Below are 22,349 nucleotides of genomic sequence, written 5' to 3'. Positions count from 1 at the left end.
GGGGGAAGGGATCGAAATAGGCTAAATGGTAGAGATAAAACAATGGATGGAAATACATTTAAAAATAATGGAAACAGGTGGGAAAAGAAAAATATATATATATATAAAAAAATAAAAAATGATAAACTATTGGAAAAGGGGGGATCAGAAAGGGGGTGGGAATGGAGGAGAGAGTTCATGATCTGAAGTTGTTGAACTCAATATTAAGTCTGGAAGGCTGTAAAGTGCCTAGTCGGAAGATGAGGTGCTGTTCCTCCAGTTTGCGTTGAGCTTCACTGGAACATTGCAGCAGGCCAAGGACGGACACGTGGGCATGAGAGCAGGGTGGTGTATTGAAATGGCAAGCGACAGGGAGGTCTGGGTCATGCTTGCGGACAGACCGAAGGTATTCTGCAAAGCGGTCACCCAATCTGTGTCTGGTGTCTCCAATGTAGAGGAGAGCGCATTGGGAGCAACGAATGCAGTAGACTAAATTGAGGGAAGTGCAAGTGAAATGCTGCTTCACTTGAAAGGAGTGTTTGGGCCCTTGGACGGTGAGGAGGGGGGAAGTAAAGGGGCAGGTGTTGCACCTTCTGCGGTTGCATGGGAAGGTGCCGTGGGAGGGGCTTGAGGTGTAGGGGGTAATGGAGGAGTGGACCAGGGTGACCCGGAGGGAACGATCCCTGCGAAATGCCGCCGGGGGGGGGGGTGAAGGGAAGATGTATTGAGGCCACTGTCCAGGGTTGCATGCTGCCAAGGCACTGTTTTTCATGTAATTATGTCCTTAAAATTACACGTGTGTGCAGCTCCTGCAACAGCCGCCCCCCACCTGCCCCCACAGCTCTTGTAGCAGCCTCCCTGCCCCCACCCATACAGTCTCTCATGCCAGGGTGGCCCTTCACTTTTTCTGCAAGAGTTGGTCACCCTGGGCTAAGTGCCCTCCTCCTGTGCTGTAAGATTCTAAAGTCACATTTCTTACAATGCAGCACTCCCCGCGGCCCCCCCCCCACCAAACCCTGTGCAGCATTGGAAGTGTTAGTCTGGACTTAGAGTGGGACTTGAACACTCAGCCTCCTGGTGGAGATGCAAGAGTGGTACCCACTGAGCCAAGATCAGTGTCTCAGGATGTGTCTATAAGAGAAAAGGCCCATAATAAAATGCGTTTCTAGGGGGCAGTGGAACAGCAGATTTCAGCTCTGAGTTGGCATCAGTGCTGTCACTTTTGTGTTGCAGAGCTGTTTTTGGTGCCCATTGAGAATAAGAGCACCTTTCAAATCCTCTGGATGCCCTAAAGTGATTCACAAGTAATGACTCACTTTTGAAGCATGGTAGTTGTTGTTTTGTAGGCAAATGCAGCAACTAGTTTGTGCACAAGCAAAGGGTCACAACAAGTGAATATATACAGATTAGAGAGAAATGCAAGGCAATCAGTGATCTAAGCGAACATTTTTTTCAGAACCACTGCTGACCATTTTGTTTGCATGGGGCTCAAGAATAGCCCATTTCCAGTGCTACAATATTGGTTGAAGATGCAACTTGCCACAAGTTTTAGAATCCCAAGATGATTCCAAAGTATCAGTTTGGTGTAGTGGTATCACTCTCGCCCTGCAGTCAGACGATGTTGGTTCCTGCTGCTTTCTGGGACTCGAGTGCATAACTTAGCTGACTTTTCAATGCTGAAGGACTGCTGCATTGTGAAAATTGCCACCTTTTGGTTGAGATGTAAAACCCATTCTTACTGTTTAAGTCGACATTAAAGATCCTATGGCAGTTTTTTGAGGGAGATTGGGGAGTTCTCCCAGTGGCCATTTGTCCCTAAGAAAACTGCTCTTGAGCTCTTGCCATGCATAAATTGGCTACTGCGTTTACCCACAGAACAATAGCGACTGCTCTTCAAAAACTCATTGTCTGAACCTAAAATGTGTTATTGTATCCCTTGCTTGTGTAGCTGCTTTAATACAGCACTCATAATGTTGAGACACCTCAGAGAATTTCAAACATTAAATAATTTCCAAAATGCAGTGTTGTAGAGACAAACTCACCCGCCATTAAGCAGCAGGAGTGTCATGTGCAACGAGATAGATTTGATAAAAGCAAAAAACTGCGGATGCTGGAAATCCAAAAAAAAACCTGGAAAATCTCAGCAGGTCTGACAGCATCTGCGGAGAGGAACACAGTTAACGTTTCGAGTCCGTATGACTGTTCAACAGAACTAAGGAAAAATAGAAGAGAGGTGAAATATAAGCTGGTTTAAGGGGGGGGGTGGGACAAGTAGAGCTGGATAGAGGGCCAGTGATAGGTGGAGATTGCCAAAAGATGTCATAGACAAAAGGACAAAGAGGTGTTGACGGTGGTGATATTAGCTAAGAAATGTGCTAATAGGTTACATTAAGGGTAGAAAGCAGGACGAACAAGGTACAGATAGCCCTAGTGGGGGTGGGGTTGGGGGGAGGGATCGAAATAGGCTAAAAGGTAGAGATAAAACAATGGATGGAAATACATTAAAAAATAATGGAAATAGGTGGGAAAAGAAAAATCTATATAAATTATTGGGAAAAAGGGGGATCGGAAAGGGGGTGGAGGAGAGAGTTCATGATCTAAAATTGTTGCACTCAATATTCAATCTGGAAGGCTGTAAAGTGCCTAGTCGGAAAATGAGGTGCTGTTCCTCCAGTTTGCGTTGAGCTTCACTGGAACATTGCAGCAGGCCAAGGACGGACATGCTCTCAGGACATTGCTTGTCCTGCTTTCTACCCTTAATGTAACCTATTAGCACATTTCTTAGCTAATATCACCACCGTCAACACCTCTTTGCCCTTTTGTCTATGACTTCTTTTGGCAATCTCCACCTATCACTGGCCCTCTGAGATAGATTTGATTATATGTTACCACCAGCATGCAACTAAGGGATAAAAATGTCACTCAATCACTCTGTGGCTGACCTTCCTGAATTGGAATATCCTTGTCACATTTCAGAAGGCTGAGTATGGATTGATGAGGTACCATCACTGCAAGATCCGTATGCCTGATGAGTAGCTAGGGTAAGGGATGGTAAGTGCATTAGAAATGTGACATAGCTAGCAGCCACATTATGTTGCGTTCTTTTTTAAAAACTCATCATTTTTAAGAACAATTGCATATGTTTCATAGACAGTTATTTGATGTTAGGTCCACTAGGACCTTGTACATTGTAACTGCAGTATTACCAAAGTAACCCAGCATTTGCCAGATAGCTATTATTTTATACTGGTTATGATTGTACCTTACTTAGCCCTTTTCCTTTCAGCCTTCGCCCTTGAAGAGTGGTAGATCTCTCATAACCTAATGCAGAACATAACTTGAACTTCCGGTCAAGATTGATGCATGTTTCTGATCCTACGTTTAGGCAAGGATGCTGATTGTGCTTACTGCAGCCTGAATTGAAAAGTGATCAGAGATGGTAAGTGAGGAGCAGTTTATTCCATCGGGGTTGAAAGAAAGGTAACACTATGATAGTCCCTTAGTATACATACGTAGATTTTTACTTTCAGATTTTTTTTGTACTCTTTTAAAGGTCTGATAAATGTGTTCTTTAGGTATATACGACTAGGCAGGTATAGCACGGCTTATATACAGAGTAAGAGCCAGGTCAGGTATAGTATGGCTTATATGCAGAATAATGGCCAGGTTAGGTATACCACGGTTTATATGCAGAGTAACAGCCAGGTCAGTTATAACACGGATTATATACAGAGCAATATGATACATGCTATATACATATAGAGAGTAAAGTTTCCATTGCACTGTTCCATCCAGCAGTCTAGGCTACTACATTAACTGATGCAGAATAAATTTATCTTTACACAGTTTAATCAAGCTGTGTTGGCAAAAGATTCAGATCTATCCTGAAATAAAGAAATGTTTCATAAGCACCCAGGTAAAGGCCAGAGGCCCATAATACTCCCAGATAACTGCCATTGTAGTAGCCAGTTATATTTTCCTGTCCTGACGCAGGGCTCACCTGCATCAGGCAGCCTTTAAAAATGGCAGATGGAAGCAAATTTTGGGATTCTCCTCGCCCCATCCCCCCCACCTCCACCGCCTCATTCACCAGCAATTTTGATTGGCACATGATAAGGGGGCGAGTTGCAAGCCTGCATCCAGCTATATTGATGTTGCTAGCTTCATTGCAAAATTGGGCAATTTTCATGGAGTCGCGGGTGGCTTTTGAAGGCGATATGGTTCACACCAGTTCAGAGGTGTGGTAAACCATGGAGGAACTCTGGTTTGGAGGCGGGAACTGTTTGGCAGGTGTTGCCATCTTCACATTTCATGATGAAATGTTTTCTGGTAAGTTGTATATATTTTTAAAATAGTGATTTGTTTTGAAAAGTGACCATTAAATTGAATAGCATTGTGAAAGGGAAAAAGTCTTCATATGCAGTAGAGTATTAACAATAGTGAAATTCCATTTTGCCTGTGCCAGTTTTTCCTTTTGCATTCATGTTTTCCTTTAATTGCAGCTCAGCCATTTGTTTGGCTGTTTCAAAGCTTTGCCAGATGGCTGAACTTTCACTTTCTTTGAATTTCAGTTCAGCCATCTGTTTGGCTGTTTCAAAGCTTTGACAGATGGCTGAGCTTCTGACTGACTTCAGGGACTTTATTGTTTCAGCTTTGGAGGCTTTGCAGATATAGTTGTTCAATGGAATCTCATTATTAGTGCTTGGCTGAGTTCAAAACGCACTAATAGATTCAGCTCAGCAGGGGTTGTTTATGCTGTCATTGAATAGAATCTCATTGTGAATGCTTGGCTGAGTTCCAAACCCACTAATGGATTTAGCTCCACTGGGGTTATTGATGCAGATGTCAAAGGTACTATGTGATTGGTTAGATTGACAGATTTATGAACAGTTGAGAGGATTATCTTTTAAGTGCTTTTTGAAGTACTGTTTACTTTGACAGATTTATGAGCCACTCAATGACTTCCCAATGTTATAGGGTTTGTAAGTTCTATATATAGTGGACACTGGGTGAGTGGATATGGCGGGTGAGGGGGTATCTGGGGTGATTGGGGATAGGGGCGCGTGAGGGGTGGTGAAGGGCGTAGGATTATGAGGGCTAGGGGGGCTCACATGTCTAGAGCTGCGCTGATGTCCCAGCAAACAGAGGCAGGCCTTTTAACCTGACCACCTTGGCATCCGCCCACCTCCATCTCTACCTTGGGCTAGCTGCGAGATGTGGCGGCCCCGACTCTGGCCTGTCCTTGCCAGCCCACCGTGAAGATTGACAGTGCTCGCCCACACTATCAGGAGGCACGATCATGATGTCGGAAAATCCCCTGACCCCCGTCCCCAAGATGAAAATACACCTTTTCTCTTCAGGGCACTGCCGTCAGATTATTCCAATCATTTAACATTTACAGTAAAGAAGTTTTTCCTAATGTGACTGTTTTAAATTTAATTTCTACTGATTTTAAACTTCTGTCCTCGTCTCCTACTTCCCAGGCATACTTTGCAGTAATGTTCTGGGTTTATTTATGAATCTAGTATTTTTATCAGTACTATTTCATAATGAATATATTTCAACAAGGTCCCACTATTAACACTTTATTTCTAGATTTTAAAGCTAGTACTTTTCTAATCTGTTCTCTTAGCTCTTCCCCATTACACTTGGGATCAGTTTTGCAGTGCTCCAGTATTTTCATATGTAGTTTAGCATGGTGACCAGAATCAACCCCAATATTCCAGTATGCATAGTGACAATAAAGCTGCGACATAACCTCTGCAGACCTGTACAGTTGTGTCCAGACTTTATATCCCTTCCAAGTCCTTATCCAAGTCTCGGTGTGTCAATTCAATTTCAATGATTTTCCACTTATCATTCAGTTTTTCAGTCTACATTTACACAATCATCATTTATTAGTGTTAATTTTCTTTAGCACTTGTCTACCCATGTTGCATAAATAATTTAATTTTTCTTGTTTTTTGCTAGATTCTCTGCCTGTACTGATCTCCCTATTTGCTGATGTGACTTGATTCTTCTATAATGGTTTCAAGTGCAATGGGTCATAATTTGAATCTAATGGCCTCTGCCATTAGTTAGAGCTGCATGTGCATGTTTAGGTTTTTAAATTTTTTGCACAGCAACTTGCTGAGAGCTCGAGCTGATAACACCTCAGCAAGGGAAAGAGGGCATCCCCTGAGTGAACAGGCCAATCACATTGAAGGATTATGAAGTGAACAATGCAGGGTCAGAGAAGGAAGTGTAAATTAGAATTGGCATATTCACTATCAAATTAGGTGCAGAAAGATAGCGGGAAAGAAAGATTTGAGGGAAGTTGGTGAGAGAAAAGAGACAGAACGTAAAAATAAAAACAGTTAAAATTAAAAAGTTACATTTCTAAAATACCTAACAACATTGTGGTCTTAACTCCACTTTCCTGCCTGCTCCCCATAGCCCTTGACTCCCTTAAGAACATAAGAACTAGGAGCAGGAGTAGGCAATTCAGCCTCTTGAGCCTGCCCCTCCATTCATTACGATCATGGCTGATCTCATTTTGGCCTCAACTCTAATTTCCCACCCTCTCCCCATAACCTTTCAACCCATTACTAATTAACAATCTGTCTATCTCCTCCTTAAATTTATTCAGCGTCCCGGCATCCACTGCATTCTGAGGAAGTGAATTCCACTGATTCATGACCCTTTGAGAAAAGTAATTCCTCCTCATCTCTGATTTAAATCTACCACCCCTTAGCCTAAAACTATGGCCTCTCATTCTAGAATGCCCCACAAGGGGAAACATCCGCTCCATGCTTACTTTGTCTATCCCCTTTAGCATCTTATATACCTCAATTAGATCTTCTCTCATCCTTCTAAACTCTTGCGAGTATAGGCCTGAACTGCTCAATCACTCCTTATAAGACAAGCCCCACATCTCTGGAATCAATCTAGTGAACCTTCTCTGAACCGCCTCCAGTGCAACTATATCCTTCCTCAAGTAAGGGGACCAAAACTGTGCACAGTACTCCAGGTGCGGTCTCACCAATGCCTTGTACAGTTGCAACAACACTTCCCTATTTTTATGCTCTATTCCTTTAGCAATAAATGCCAAAATTCCATTTTCCTTCCTTATTACCTGCTGAACCTGCATACTAGTTTTCAGTGATTCATGCACGAGGACATCCAGATCGCTCTGCACTGAAATATTCTGAAGTTTCTCTCCATTTAAATAATAAGTCGCCTTTTTATTCTTCCGACCAAAATGGATAACCTCACACTTATCCACGTTAAACTCCATCTGCCAGACCTTGGCCCATTAACCTAACCTGTCCATATCCATTTGTAAGTTTCTTATTTCTTCATTGCAACTTACTTTCCCACCTATTTTGGTATCATCTGCAAATTTAGCTATAGTACCTTCTACTCCTGAATCCAAGTCATTAATATAGATTGTAAATAGTTGGGGCCCAAGGACAGAACCCTGTGGCACCCGATTAGTTACAGCTTGCCATCAAGAAAAAGACCCATTTATCCCGACTCTCTGCTTTCTGTTGGTTAGCCAATCCTCTATCCAAGCTAATATATTACCCCTAACTCCGTGTGATCTTATCTTGTGTATTCATCTTTTGTGTGGCACCTTATCAAAGGCCTTCTGGAAGTCCAGATATACTACATCTACAGGATCCCCATTATTCACTTTGCTTGTCACATCTTCAAAGAACTGTAGCAAATTAGTCAAACATGATTTACTCTTCATAAAACCCATACTGACTCTCGTGGATTGCGTTTTGTCTTTCCAAATGCCCCATTACTACTTTCTTAATAATGGATTCCAACAATTTCCCACGACAGATGTTAAACTAACTGGTCTATAGTTTCCCACCTCCTGCCTCCCCCCCTTTTGGAATAAGGGCGTTATTTTTCCAATCCACTGGAACCTTTCCAGAATCCAGGGAATTTTAGAATATTATAGCCAATGCATCCACTATCTCCGCTGCCACTTCCTTTAAGACCGTGGGATGTAGGCCATCAGGTCCTGGGGACTTGTCACCCTTTAATCCCAATAGTTTGCTCAGTACTTTTTCTCTAGTGATGGTGATTGTTCTAAGTTGTTCCTCCTCTATATCCTCTGCACTACCTGTTACTATTGGGGTGGTATTAGTGTCCTCCACTGTGAAAACTGAGGCAAAATATTGATTAAGCGTCTCTGCCATTTCTGCGTTCCCCACTATTAACTCCCCAGTCTCATCCTCCAAGGGACCAACATTCACTTTAGCTACTCTCTTTCCTTTTATATACTTGTAGAAGCTTTTGTTATCAGTTTTTACATTTTGCACTAATTTTCTTTCATAGTTTACCTTTACTCTTTTCATTATTTTTTTAGTAACCCTTTGTTGATCTTTAAAAGTTTCCCAATCTCCCAGCCTGCCACTGACCTTTGCAACTTGGTATGCCTTAGTTTTTGCCTTTAAGTAATCTTTAACTTCCTTGCTTAGCCATGGATGCTTTTTCCCCCTCTTACCATCTTTCTTCCTCATTGGGATATATTTTACTTGGGAGGAAATGAATATCTCCTTAAATATCTGCCACTGTTCATCAACTGTCCTACCTTGTTGTCTTCCTGCCCAGTCCACTGGGGCCAAATCTGCCCTCATACCTATGTAGTTACCTTTGTTTAACTCCAGAACACTAGTGTGGGACTCAAGTTTCTCGCTGTCAAACTGAACTTGAAATTCTAGCATACTATGATCACTCTTCCTTAGAGGATCCTTTACTATGAGATCATTAATTAATCCCATCTCATTATACAAAACCAAATCCAGAATAGCCTGCTCCCTGGTTGGTTCCACAACATATTGCTCCAAGAAACAATCTCTAATACACTCTATGAACTCTCCCTCAAGGCTACCCTTGCCAATTTGATTAGTCCATTCTATATGCATATTAAAATCACCCATGATTATTGCTGTGCCTTTCTTACATGCTCCCAGTATTTCCTGGTTTATACTGTGCCCTACTGCTAAACTGCTGTTTGGGGACCTATAGATTACTCCCACCAGGGACTTCTTTCCCTTGCTATTCCTTATTTATACCCAGACTGACTCTACGTCTTGTTCTCCAGTGCCTATATCATTCCTCACGATAGTACTGATCTCTTCCATTACTAACAAAGCTACAGCACCTCCTTTTCTTTCCTGCCTATCCTTCCGAAACACTGAGTACCCTTGGATATTCAACTCCCAAACCTGTTCTCCCTGTAACCATGTCTCAGTAATCGCCACCAAATCATATCTATTTATCGCTAACTCTATTGATCTCCTTGTAGATCAAAAATCTGTCCACCTCAGCCCTGAATATATTCAATCACCCAGACTCCATTGCTCTCTGTGGAAGAGAATTCCAAAGACTCTGAGAAAAAAAAAAATCCCCCTCATCTCAGTTTTAAATGGGAGATCCCTTATTTTTAAACTGTGCCCCTAGTTCTAGATTCCCCCACAAGGGGAAACATCTGCTCAGCATCTACCCTGTCAAGCCCATCAATAAGGTCACCTCTCATTCTTTTAAACTCCAATGAGTATAGGCCCAACCTGCTCAACCTTTCCTGATAAGACAACCTCTTCATCCCTGGAATTAGCCTCGTGAACCTTCTCTGAACGACTTCCAATGCAAGTCTCCTTAAGGAGACTAAAACTACATAGTACTCTCGGTGCAGTCTCAGCATTGACCAAGATCTCCCTACTTTTATATCCCTTCCCTTTTGCAATAAAGACCAACATTCCATTTGCCTTGCTAATTACTTGCTGTACCTGCATGCTAACTTTTTGTGATAAATAGAAGGACACCGAGATCCCTCTATACCACAGCATTCTGTAGTCTCTCTACATTTAAATAATATTCTGCTTTTCTATCCTTCCTGCCAAAGTGGCAACCGCACATTTTCTCACATTATACTCCATCTTCCAAATTTTTGCCTACTCACTTAACTTATCTATATTCCTTTGCAGACTCTTTGTATCCTCCTCACAACTAGCTTTCTTACCTATCTTTGTATTGTCAGCAAATTTGGCTGCAATTCATCAATATAGTTTGTAAATAGTTAAGGCCTCAGCACTGATTACTATGACACTCCACTAGTTACAGTTTGCCAACCTGAAAATGACTAATTTATTCTGACCCTCTATTTCCTGTTAGCTAGCCAATTCTCCATCCATGCTAATATATTACCGCTAACACCATGAACTCTTTTAACTCTTCTTGTGTAAAAACCTTTTATGTTGCACCTTACTGAATGCCTTTTGGAAATCCAAATACACTACAACTACTGATTCTCCTTTATCCATCTTGCTTGGTACATCTTTAAAGAACTCTAATTAATCTCTCAAACATGATTTCCCTTTCACAAAACCATGTTGACTGTCCCTGATTGTATTATGATTTTCTAAATGCCCTGCTACCACTTCCTTAATAATGGATTCTAGCATCTTCTCAATGACAAATGTTAAACTAACTGGCCTACAGTTTCCCGCTTTCTGTCTCTCTCCTTTCTTGAATAGAGGTGTTACACTTACGGCTTCCCAATCGCTAGGACCTTTCCAGAATCTAGGGAATTTTGGAAGATCACATATAATGTTTCTGCAGCCACTTCTTTTAAGAGCCTAGGATGCAGGCCATCAGGTCCAGGGGACTTGTCAGATTTAGTACCTTTAGTTTTCCCATTACTTTTTCTCTAGTGATTGTGATTGCTTTAAATTCATCCCACCCTTTCGCCTCTTGATTTTCTACTAATCTTGGAATAATTTTTGTGCCTTCGACCTTGAAGACAAATTCAAAATACATGTTCAAAGCCTCTGCCATTTCCTTGTTTATCATTATTAATTTCTCAGCCTCATCCTCTAAGTAATGCTTACTTTAGCTACTCTTTCCCTTTTTATATACTTGTAGAAGTTTTTGCTGCTTTTTCAAATATGCCTCAATGACGCACTGAGTGCCTTTGAAAAAGGGACCCCGCTCTCCCCTCCACCCTGCCCGAGAAGCCTGCAAACAACCACAACAGGGTTTTAAAAAAAATTAATTCACGGGATGTGGGCTTCGCTGGCTGGGCCAGCATTTATTGCCCATCCCTAGTTGCCCTTGAGAAGGTAGTGGTGAGCTGCCTTCTTGAATCGCTGCTTTTCAGGCTTCCGGTATGGTGAGTCCCCCACCAGCTGCTGGGTTGACACCAATGGTGGTGAGATGAGGTGCTTAAGTGGGCATTAATTACCCACTTACGGGCCTCAATTGGTGCAGGAGGGGAAGGCCATCTACGAGCTTTCCTGCTCCATACTTAATCGGGGCAGAAGCAGGAAGGCAGTGGCATCCCCACCTGCCACCCTCACACTCGATTAAGTGCCCCCCTCCACCAAACCCGGGAAGGGGACATTAAATTCCACCCTCTGTGCTTTGTGGTGCTGTTTTTTTAATTTAGCCCCCAGCTACTCATACTCCTTTAGCAGAACCTCTTTCTTAGCCTTACCTATGTCGTTGGTACCCATGTGGACTCCAACAACTGGATCCAAGCACCTCTGCACTGCAGCTGTCAGTGATCTGGGGGTATTCATTAGGTATCGAAGGAGAACTTTAACTTAACCCTTGTTGTTCCTGACAATTTTCAATGGGACAATATATTGGGGAGCTTTAATCTAGTTTAATCTGTGTCAAAAATGCAGTATTTTGTCTGCTTTAGTTTGATACCATGCGTCATGAGCTCAGAAGTAAGGATGTTCATTGATGATTGCACAGTTCCATTTGTAACTCCTCAGATTACTTCCCCTTGACATTCCAATGGCATTACCATTGTTTAATCCCCCACCATCAACATCCCGGGGGGTCACCTTTGACCAGAAAAAAGCTGGAGTAGCCACATAAACACTGTGCAACAAGATCAGGTCAGAGATTTGGTATTCTGCAGCGAGTAACTCGCTTCCTCAGTCCCCAGAGCCTGTCAACCATCTACAAGCCCGAGTCAAGAGTGTGATGGAATTCTCTCCACTTGCCTGGATGAGTGCAGCTCCAACGATACTCAAGAAGCTCAACCCTGTCCAGGGCAAAACAGCAGCTTTGATTGGCACCCCATTCAGCAGTTGCAACATTTTTCCCTTCTGCCACTTGTGTGTATCATCTACAAAATGCTCTGCAGCAACTCTTCAAGTCTTCTTTGACAACACCTTCCAAATCCATGACTTCTAGCATCCAGAAGATCAAGGGCGGCAGTGCTTGGGGCACCACAATCTGCAAGATCCCCTCCAAGTCACACCAACCTTAGAAATATATTGCTGCTCCTTCATTGTCGCTGAGCCCTAGAGAAGCCAGAATATCTAGAATAAGAAGGGCAGAAAAAACCCTGGAACATGATGTAGCCTTTGCTATAAATAGCCTGCGAATACTCGGTGAAGCAGTGTGGTCTAATCCTTGAATTTAACACAAGTGCCAGATACTGTATTTTTTAACATTGCCATGAGTTTAAAATTTTGGGATGGTTTCAACCTAAATTTAGAAGTTTTTCTTACTTTCAACAAGCAGCTTTGAACATGTTTAACTTGAAAATGAATAAACTGTTTGTGTTTCAGGGACCAAAACAAAAGAAAGGTTTCCGAGGTGAGTAACTTGTATGCCTCCTTGTTTAGTTGAATTGCTTATAGTAACTTAGAGAAGGAAATGTCTTCTGAAGGGAAGCCATTTTATTTTTGTAAAAAATGTGTAACAACACCACTTGAAGTTTTTTAAGAAAGTGAAGAACTGCCATGTTGGGTCCCTTTGCTTCCAGGTCGTTCTGGTAATATCACTGACCAGGACGAGCTGAGTGTGAACTGGAATGATTACACTGATTGCAGTTATGACATTGATTTTGAACCACTGTGGAAATGAATCTAGAACCGGTCTTGGAAGATGAACTACTGGGTACATTACATTTAAAAAAAAGAGAAAACAAGCCCATTATCTCTTCCATCACTGAAAATGCTCTGCAGCGATCTAAATACAATCTCTTTTCATCACCTGTAACACAGTAAAATTGCAACTATTCAAAAAAGTTAACAGGAGCCTAGTGGAGAATTGTGAGAGCTGTTCTGCTTTCCACCACGCTCACCCCTCACTTTGCTGTCTGTTTACTTTAATGGAAAGGTTAGATAGCCTAGGCCGCAGATATCTCCACGCGCCCTCCTTGGGTCTAGGGACTGACTGTTCCATACTACTTTGGCCTGAAGAATAGATGTGTGGTGTTCCATGTTTGCAGACAGTCTTCCTTATATAGAAGGTGGACTCTTTTTGTGGTACTGTGCAGGAATCCATTCTGAGAAGTGATGCAATTTGTATTAATTATGCAGTAACTTCTGACCCATGTGCTGGGTTTCCAGAGCTCTGATGTTAGAGCTACTTAGCTGAAATGCTGCAGATGATGCCTCCTTTTATTCTCTGAATAGCCTGCAACAACCAAAAACCCATCCATTTGGGCCATATCCCTTTGAGAGAACATTCAGTCCCCCTTTAGTGCCTGTCCCATTGTGAACTCATCAATGTCCCAATGCAATTGGATATGTGCTTGAAAAAGAAAATTTGCAGGGCCATGTAGAAAGAGCAGGGGAGTGGCAATAATTGGTTCGCTCTTTCACAGATTTGACAAAGGCACGATAGGCCAAATAGCTGCCTTGCATGCTGTATCTTTCCATCCTTCATGGCTGGGTGTGAAAATGCAACGTTCTGTGATATTACTGTGTCTCCATTCTGTTTCAGAATCAATTGATGACGTGCTGGATGACCTCCTTGGAGAAGATGGTAGGTTGCAATAACTTTATCCTTTTGACAATCCAGAGCTGACAGATTAGTGCACCTTAACCACAGCATATTGAGAATAGTCTGTGTCTCAGAGACCTCCTTACAACAGTTCTGTTTATTTTAATTCGAAAATCCCAAGGTGAAGTACTAAAGCTCAGATTTCAGGGCAACACCAAGTTTGAAAAGAGTAGTAGTGAAGACAAATTAAATCAAATAGTAATGGGGAATCGATGTTAGCTTTGGTTTTAATATCCTGAAAATTTCCAGAAGAAAGGAAGAATTTGGGAAGTAGGATGGCCCAGTTTTCAGGGTTTGGGATTAATGAGCAGGAGAACTGGACCAACCATATAAAAACTTCGGCTACAAGAGCAGGTCAGAGACTGGGAATTCTGCAGAGAGTAACTTGCCTCCCCCCTGTCCAAATCCAGTCCACCATCTACAAGGCAAGAGTCAGGAGTGTGATGAAATACTCTCCACTTGCCTGGATGAGTGCAGCTCCAACAACACTCAAGAAGCTCGACACCATCCAGGACAAAGTGGCCTGCTTGATTAGCACCTCATCCACCACCTTCAACATTCACTCCCTCCACCACTGACACACAGTGGCAGCTGCATGCACCATCTACAACGTGCACTGCAGCAACTCACCAAGGCACCCTTGGCAACACCTTTCAAACCTATGACCTCTACCACCTCAAAGGACAAGGGCAGAAGATACATAGGAACACCACCACCTGCAAGTCCTCCTCCAAACTACACACTATCCTGACCTGGAATGATATCACCATTCCTTCACTGCCATTGGGTCAAAATCCTGGAATTCTCTTCCTAACCGCACTGTGGGTGTACTATACCAGATGGACTGTAGCTGTTCAAGAAGGTGGGTCACCTTCCCAAGGGCAGCTGGGGCTGGGCAATAAATGCTGGCCTATCCAGCAATACCCACATCCTGTGAAAGAATAAAAAAAAACCTGTGCAGGGAGTTTTGCATGCTGAGGGTGCAGGGAGGAGCATAATTATGAATTTTAATTGATCAGTCACATATATATCTGTTATATCAGGCTATCTATTGCCCATGTTGGCGTTTCCGAATTAAACTGCCCATCAACTTACACCTATGAATATCTGTTTGCCTGGCGGAGTTTACATACTGTCCTCATAAGGACACACCTCATTTAATTAAATTCCAGAGAGCTTAGACACAGGTTAATGGAACCAAAATTTAGAATCACATATGTTTACGGTACAGCGCCATTTGGCACCTCAAGTCTGTTTTTGAACTTTGCTGGAATAATCCAAAACTAATCCCATGGCCCTGTTTTATAATCTACATTAAGTATTTATTGGCCCGGATTTTGTGGTCATCGCTGGTCTCAAAGAAAACTGCCCAAAAAGATCTAGCAATCTCTGGGGTGCAGACTTCCCCTTTCTTGACATTAGTGTAAATCTGACGCCAAGTCAAGAGAATCTCCAGATATCCAGCAATAATGATGTCATCAAGCAGTTTAAGCAGCCAATTATATTGAAGTATTCTCACAGATGACAAATCAGGAAGTAGAAAACACTAATTCCTTCACTTCTAATTTTTAAAAATTCCAGCTGTGAAATAAATGATTGTTACGGTACATTGGTAGAAGCCAAAATATTAATACACATTTTTAGAAATATTATTAAAACATGTAGAATTTCTTGTAATGGAGAAATTTGGCTATTGTCCTTTTTTATGGGTTCATGTGCACTTGCACATTCAAGAATTATGTGATGAAGCCCCTAGACTTCCGTGTTCATCCACATCATTCACCATCTTTCTATGAATGTGTATTCTTGTTCCTTGGTTTTCTTCCCAAAATATATCGCATTCCCCCAAATGAAATTGCATCTGCCACTAGTCTGCCAATTTCATTAACTTGTCTGTGCCCCAAGTGAGTGCAGGGATGCTGCTGGAGTTAAATGATGTTAAAACTGTTCAATGATGACCAGTCCCGAAAAGAGTCATGTCAGTCTTGAAATATTAACTCTGTTTCTCTCTCCACAGATGCTGCCAGATCTGCTGAGTTTTTCCAGCACATTGTTTTTATTTCAGATCTCCAGCATTCACAGAATTCTGCTTTTATTTTAGTTAGAATATTAACATCAATAAAATTGAAGCAAAAAAGTTTGAGTTGGAGTGTGCAGTGAAAATTAGCTATGGTACCTTAGTGATACTGTCAGCACCTGCCAATAGGGTTTAAAAATAAATTGGTGCATTTTAATTGAGCAGTAACAACTTAAATCACTGATAAACTTATCTCTCCGCTGCATTGTTTGAAACTTCTACAATGAATGAGGTGGCATCTAATGTAGTTTAAAGAGAAAATAAAGTACCTATGTTCAATCTGTGGTTTGAGGAACTGTGAGTATGCTAGAAGTTTTATTTCTGCCACTTTCTTTTTGCAGATGGATCTCCCAATAAACCTACTTTACCAACTACACGTTCAGGAAGCAACCTCAAAACATCAGTCACCACACCATCCAGAAGAAGCAAAAAGTATGCAAGTTAGCAGACTGACTCTGACTGTAGCACCAATGAGCATGCTCCGTGGATATTTGTAGTGTTCGCCCAGGGATTTAGTTTAATCAGATTTGAAAGTTTAATTCCAGATTTCAACTTGAAATGGAGTATATTTAAAGAGTCACTCAAACAAAAACAGTAACATCAAATGTAATTTATAGTTTCTGTATAATAAAAATGTACATTGTAAGTGAATGCACTGTGGTTTCCCCTGATTTGTTAGGATTATTGCAGCAGGTGTCCTGGGATCGTCCTAATGTGTGGAGATTAACGCTGCAAATAGTTTGGGGATTCCCTGATCGTTAGAGATTAATGCAGTGAGTGCTGTAGTATTGTACTGATTTATCAAGATTAATGCAATGACTGTTTCTTCTCTTTAGGTCATTGCTGGATGAAGACTTTTTCAGTAAATTGGCGCAGGATGTTGACAAGGACAATGAGATTAGTGTACATCTTTTTGTTTTATATATCTGTTGTACAGTCCATACCTAATAGAATGGTCTAATGGGTATAAACAAAGCCTGGTACAAAGCTAAGCCACATTCACCCGAAGATCCCAGGTTCAATTCCAGATTTGTTGTCTGTTACCTGATCTCTGTTGTGGGATGTATTTTATGTAGTACTTGTGGCCCCAGATCTCCTGGCTAGTGAGGAGAAAAAAAAATCAACCAAACTTCTTGTTGCTGATCACTACCCAGTTACCCCATGTTGGAAAATGGATATGTGTAGATTGATAAAGTTGATTAAGTTGATAAAAAGGGAAAAAATAGAATAGAAAGCCACAAATATAAAAGCAAATTGTAAGCGCTTTTAAAAGTATATAAAAAGGAGATGAACATTGATCTTTTAGAGGCTGAGACAGGGAGAAATTATCTTGGGGAATGAGGAAATGATAGAGACATTGAACAAATATTTTGTGTCTGTCCTCACGTTCGAAGACACAAATTGCATACCCAAAATAGAGAGCAACTAAGGGGCTACAAGGTGTGAGGAACTTAAGGTAATTAATATCACCAGAGAAAAAGCATTGGAGAAACTGGAGTAGCTGCAGATATAGTAGATGAAGTGGTTACGATTTTCCTAAATTCCCAAGAGTCTAAAATTGTCCCAGCAGGTTGGAACTTGGAAAATGTAACAGCACTATTCAAGAAAGGAGGGAGAGAAAACTGGGAGCTACAGGCCAGTTAGCCTGATATTAATTGGGAAAATGCTGGAATTTATTATTAAGGAAGTCTGAACAATGCACTTAGAAAATCATAGTATGATCAAATAAAATCTACATGGTTTCAAGAATGGTGTTTGACAATCCTATTAGTTTTTTGAGGATGTAAATAGTAGGGTAGATAAAGGGGAACCAGTAGATGTAGTATACTTAGATTTCCAAAAGGCATTAGATAGGGTACACAAGATAATGGTTCATGGAATTGGGGACCGTATATTCGCATAGGATATGGATGTGAATTGGTTAAAGGACAGGAAGCAGAGAGTAGGGATATATGGGGCATTTTCAAGTTGGCAGGCTGTAACTAGTTGAGTGCCACAAGGATCAGGGCTGGGCCCTCAGCTATTTATAAACTATATTAATGACTTAGACAAAGAGACCAAGAATAATGTTTCTAAGTTTGTTGATGCCAAGTGGTAACCAGAATCGAACACATTATTCCAGTGTGCACAGTGTACAACAAAGCTGCAACGAAACCCCTGTAGACCTGTACAGTTCTGTTTCAGTTGTATATCCCTACCAGGCACCCTTCTAAGTCTCCCTTCACTAATTTAATTTCAATCTTCGTGCACTTATTACTTAGTTTTTAACCTACTTATACACAATGCTTTACATTTATCCACGTTAATTTCCTTTACTGTTTGTCTGCCCAGTTGTATATATAATTTAAATACTTCTGCAATTTTTCTTTTACTAAATTCTCTGCCTTTACTGGTCTCCCTATTTGCTGATGTCAGTTTAGTCTCATATCAGGCTATAATGATCCCAAGTGGAATGGGTCATAATTTGCTGTAGGAATTAACCTAGTGGCCTCTGTCATTAGTTAGTCCTGCCTGTGCACATTTAGGTTTTTAAATTTTTTGCACAGCAACTTAAGGAGACTGTGAGCTGATGATGCTGCAGCACGGGAAAGGGGGCATCTGGGACCTGAGTGAACAGGTAAAGCAATTGTGTATCTCTTTAACTTGACTGAAAGATTGTGAAATTAACAGTGCAAGGACTGAGAAGGAAGTGCAATCAAATCAGGTGCAGAAGGAGAAATAGAGGGAAAGAAAGATTGGATTGAAAGAGGAAAAGACGCAATGTAAAACCATAGAATCACAGAATTGTTACAGTACAGATGGAGGCTATTTGGCCGGTCGTGTCTGTGCTGGATCTCTGAGCAATGCACCATCTCCCCATAATCCTGCACGCTCTTCCCTTTCAGGTAATAATCTAATTGCCAATCCAAAAAAGCAAAAAAGTATAACATTAACAATTTTACATTTTTAGACTATCAAACATTAGGGTCAGGTGAGAATGTAAGCTGTGAGGAGGACATAAAGAGGCGGCAAAGAGATACAGACAGGTTAAGTGAGTGGGCAACGTGGGCAGAGGAGCATAATGTGAGGAAATGTTAGGTGATTCAGTTTGGTAGGAAGATTAGAAAAGCAGAATATTTTTTAAAAGGCGTGAAATTTGAATATTGATGTTCAGAGAGGATGTACAAGGAACATAAAATTAGCATGGAAGTACAACAAGCAACTAGGAAGGCAGATGGTATGTTGGCCTTTGTTGCAAAATGACTGGAGTACAAGAATAAGGAAGTCTTGCTACAATTGTATAGGGCTTTGGTGAGACACCACCTGGAATTCTGTTTGTACTTTTGGTCTCCATATCTGAGGAAGGATATAAAAACAGAATGCTGGAAATACTCAGCAGATCTGCCAGCATCTCTGGACAGAGAAACATATTTAACTTGTTCCAGTCGAATATGAGGAATGATATACCTGTTTTGCAGGCAGCATGATGAAATTTCTGGGATGAGAGGCTGAGTAAATTGAGCTTTTACTCACTGGAACTTAGGAAAATGAGAGGTGAATTAATTGAAACATACAAGAGCCTGAAGGGGCTTGACAGAGTCGACACAGAGGTTGTTTCCCCTGGCTGGGGAGTCTAGAACACAGGGCACAGGGTTGATCGTTTAGGTCTGAGATGAGGAGAAATTTCTTCACTCAGAGAGATGTGAATCTTTGGAATTTTGTACTCCAGGGGATTGTAGATGTTCCATCATTAAGTTTATTCATGATGTAGAGTGATAGATTTTTGATCTCTGAATGGATAAAGGGATATGGAGAGCAGGCCGGAAAGTGGAGTTGAGGTAGAAGATCGTATTTAATGGTGGAGCAGGCTGGAGGTGCCGAATGGTCTACTCCTGCTCCTATTTCTTATTTTCTTAAATTTCTACTGCGAACAGGATTGGTTTCAACTCAATGAACATGAATAGCATGTGTGATGGGGGCTAGTGTTCATGTGGAGGCTGAACACAACACGGACTGCATTGACCGAATGGCCTGTTTCCATGTCATCGTTTCTATGAAATTCAGTGTAGTCTCTGCAATGGAGGTACTGACGATGCACATGTGACTGTACACCATCATGAGTCTGCACCTTCAGGAGATGAGGTAATCCGACAGCCAAGATACAGAATAGCAGACAAGCTGGAGTGTGCGTTTCAGAACTAATTTTATCAGATTGTTTATAGTACCAAGCTGTCTTCAATCCCAATTTTGGCCATCATTTTATTTATTAAACTGCCTTGCATCCTGAGAATTATCTCCCCACTTCACTGAGGATATAATTTCACAGGCTGCTAATTATCACTGATTACTGGCCTGTGGGATACACCTTGTTAAGGAAGTCGATATCTGAAACCCATCTGTTTTTATCTTCATCTTCTCTTCCCCTTATGCCTTTAACACAAATGTATATGGTTTACATGTTGGGAGCAAAGTAGCTGAACTCCTGATTACTGTGGCGTAGTTGCGCTAATGTTAAATTGCTGGAAGCAGTCCTGATCATTTTTTACAGGACTGTCTTGCAACATTACACCACTGCCGAATTTAAAGGAGCTTTACTGTTTTCTTTTGTGTAGGAGTCAGAGATTTCAGATGCTGATCCTCAGGCTTTGTTAGAAACTATGAAGGTAAGAAAAGTTTGCTACGTTATTATAGTCACTGTGTTATACTCTTGTTGTACAGAACCTATTGAATAATGGAGAGTTGGGAGTGATTATGAGCCTGTAGCACAACTCTGGGTTCAGATCACAGCTCATCCACCTCAGCTGAGCCCCAAGATTACATTTCAGTCCTGTAATTACTCCATTGTTCCCAATTTGGGTGCACTCTGTTTGGTTTTGTATTAGACTGTCCAATTTTTGAGGAATGAACAAACACAGGAACTGTGAATTAAACGCAGAAAACATTGGATATGCAAAGCAAGCCAAATAGCATCTGAAAATAGAAGTGAGATTAATACTTTGGATAGAGAGACTTTGTTTCTCCCCTGCCCTCACCAACCAACCTCCCAAACTCCACCCTACACAAACTTCAGCTCATCCAAATTAGTACCGCACATATGATTCTATGTTCTGTCCCATACTGAATCTCTCTCAACTAGCACCTTGTAGACTTTCACTGGCTTCCATTCCATAGCACTTTGAGTTTAAAATTCTCCTCTGTAGCCTATTTCCTGTCTATCTCTACAAACTCTACCCTGTGTTCCAGCTCAAATCCTTGGCTCTTCTATGTCAGTGGTCAGATTTGTCGAGGGAAATTCCCCAACTCAGCAGATCTTCCTCAATAAAAAAAGGGCCCTGTTACGTGCAGTTTTTGCATGGGGATGGGGTGGGGGGCGGAGGCATATTCAAGTTGAGCCTGGAAGCAGATCGAAGGCAGAGATGAGCCCTGATGATGAAGCGTGCAGATTAAGTCTCAGGCCTGATATAGAGGGCCACCCTGGACACCATTCCCTCTCTGAGGGAGGAAGCAGGTAGAGTGTTGCAGGTTCATGGGAGGAGACGTCTGTAGCAGTCAGGTGAGTAAGAACTGTAATTGTTGGCCAATTGGTTAGTTGGCACGTTATGGGCCTCCCATAGGAAACTATAGATTTTAATACTACCCCTTGACCTTGTTTAATGAAAGACCACACAGCAGTAACTGAATGCTGGCAAAGATTCACAAGACTAAGCCATGCACATGGCTACATCTGGGCAGCTTCAGCAGGTCCTGACAGCCAGCATTAACTGAGATTATCATAATGCCTCGGGCTGGTTTTTGAATGCCGCATGCAGAACCTTTGCCCTTCCACTTACACTTTCAACACCCATCTGTCAGAGTGTGGGCACCCAAATGTCCCTTGTCCATTACCCTCACTGTGGCATACTGACATTGCAGATGACTGTGACCCATAAGGAGCTGACCAGCAGGGACATGTATGCTTGGGAACATACCCTGCCATGTTGGCCTGAAAACAACAAATGCCAGGCTACCCAGCATTCAAGCTGCCCCTCAGCAGCATCAGTCTGTGCTTAATTAGATAATCAGGTTCCTGCATGTGAGCTGGCGTGGGTTATGTGTTGCTTCGCACAAAGTGTGAAACCTTACTTGTCCATGTGCTTTTTTTCATTGTCAGAAAGTGCGGGAGGTAAAAAGCAGCAGGTTCTTTCTTACCAGTGACGATGGAAACTGCAGGCAATAGTCCAGCTCTTAGTGATGGTATGAGTGTGAAGGGTGTGGCCATGCACGATCAGCAGTGGAAGGCGAATCTTCATCCAGATGTTCAGAGAAGGTTTTAGTCCACCAAATGGATATCATGGGTCCTCCCAACACTTGTTGTCCATTCATAGGTGCATTTGAGAAAGTTGTGATGATCCAACTTCTTGGGTAGATGTAGTCCGTCTGATGTAGTTCAACACATAGTCGTCTGTGGAAGCCAGTGAGATGCATTTCAGTGTCCGTAGTGACAGCACAGCGGCCGCTCCACAGGTCA

The 22,349-nt window shown here is 41.8% G+C and overlaps 1 protein-coding gene across 4 annotated transcripts in view; it reads left to right on the top strand.

Moving 5' to 3' along the window:
* Nucleotides 1-22,349, top strand: part of fbf1 (Fas binding factor 1) — a 127,445-nt gene that overhangs the window by 1,310 nt on the left and 103,786 nt on the right. For 2 of the 4 annotated variants that reach the window (XM_078570802.1, XM_078570800.1), the window contains exons 2-7: nucleotides 3,266-3,418; nucleotides 12,564-12,591; nucleotides 13,726-13,767; nucleotides 16,204-16,294; nucleotides 16,699-16,765; nucleotides 20,455-20,505. In XM_078570802.1, coding sequence (XP_078426928.1) covers nucleotides 3,416-3,418; nucleotides 12,564-12,591; nucleotides 13,726-13,767; nucleotides 16,204-16,294; nucleotides 16,699-16,765; nucleotides 20,455-20,505 — 282 coding nt within the window. In that variant the 5' untranslated portion in view covers nucleotides 3,266-3,415. Of the gene's footprint in view, nucleotides 1-2,955; nucleotides 3,031-3,250; nucleotides 3,419-12,563; nucleotides 12,592-13,725; nucleotides 13,768-16,203; nucleotides 16,295-16,698; nucleotides 16,766-20,454; nucleotides 20,506-22,349 lie in introns of all 4 variants that reach the window. The other 2 variants (XM_078570799.1, XM_078570801.1) reach the window with 2 other exon arrangements.

This window comes from Cetorhinus maximus, chromosome 24 (assembly GCF_964194155.1).
Source record: "Cetorhinus maximus chromosome 24, sCetMax3.hap1.1, whole genome shotgun sequence".
Taxonomy (NCBI): Eukaryota; Metazoa; Chordata; class Chondrichthyes; order Lamniformes; family Cetorhinidae; genus Cetorhinus; species Cetorhinus maximus.
Note: the sequence above shows the minus strand (reverse complement) of the source record. Positions and strands in the feature narration are given on the sequence as shown.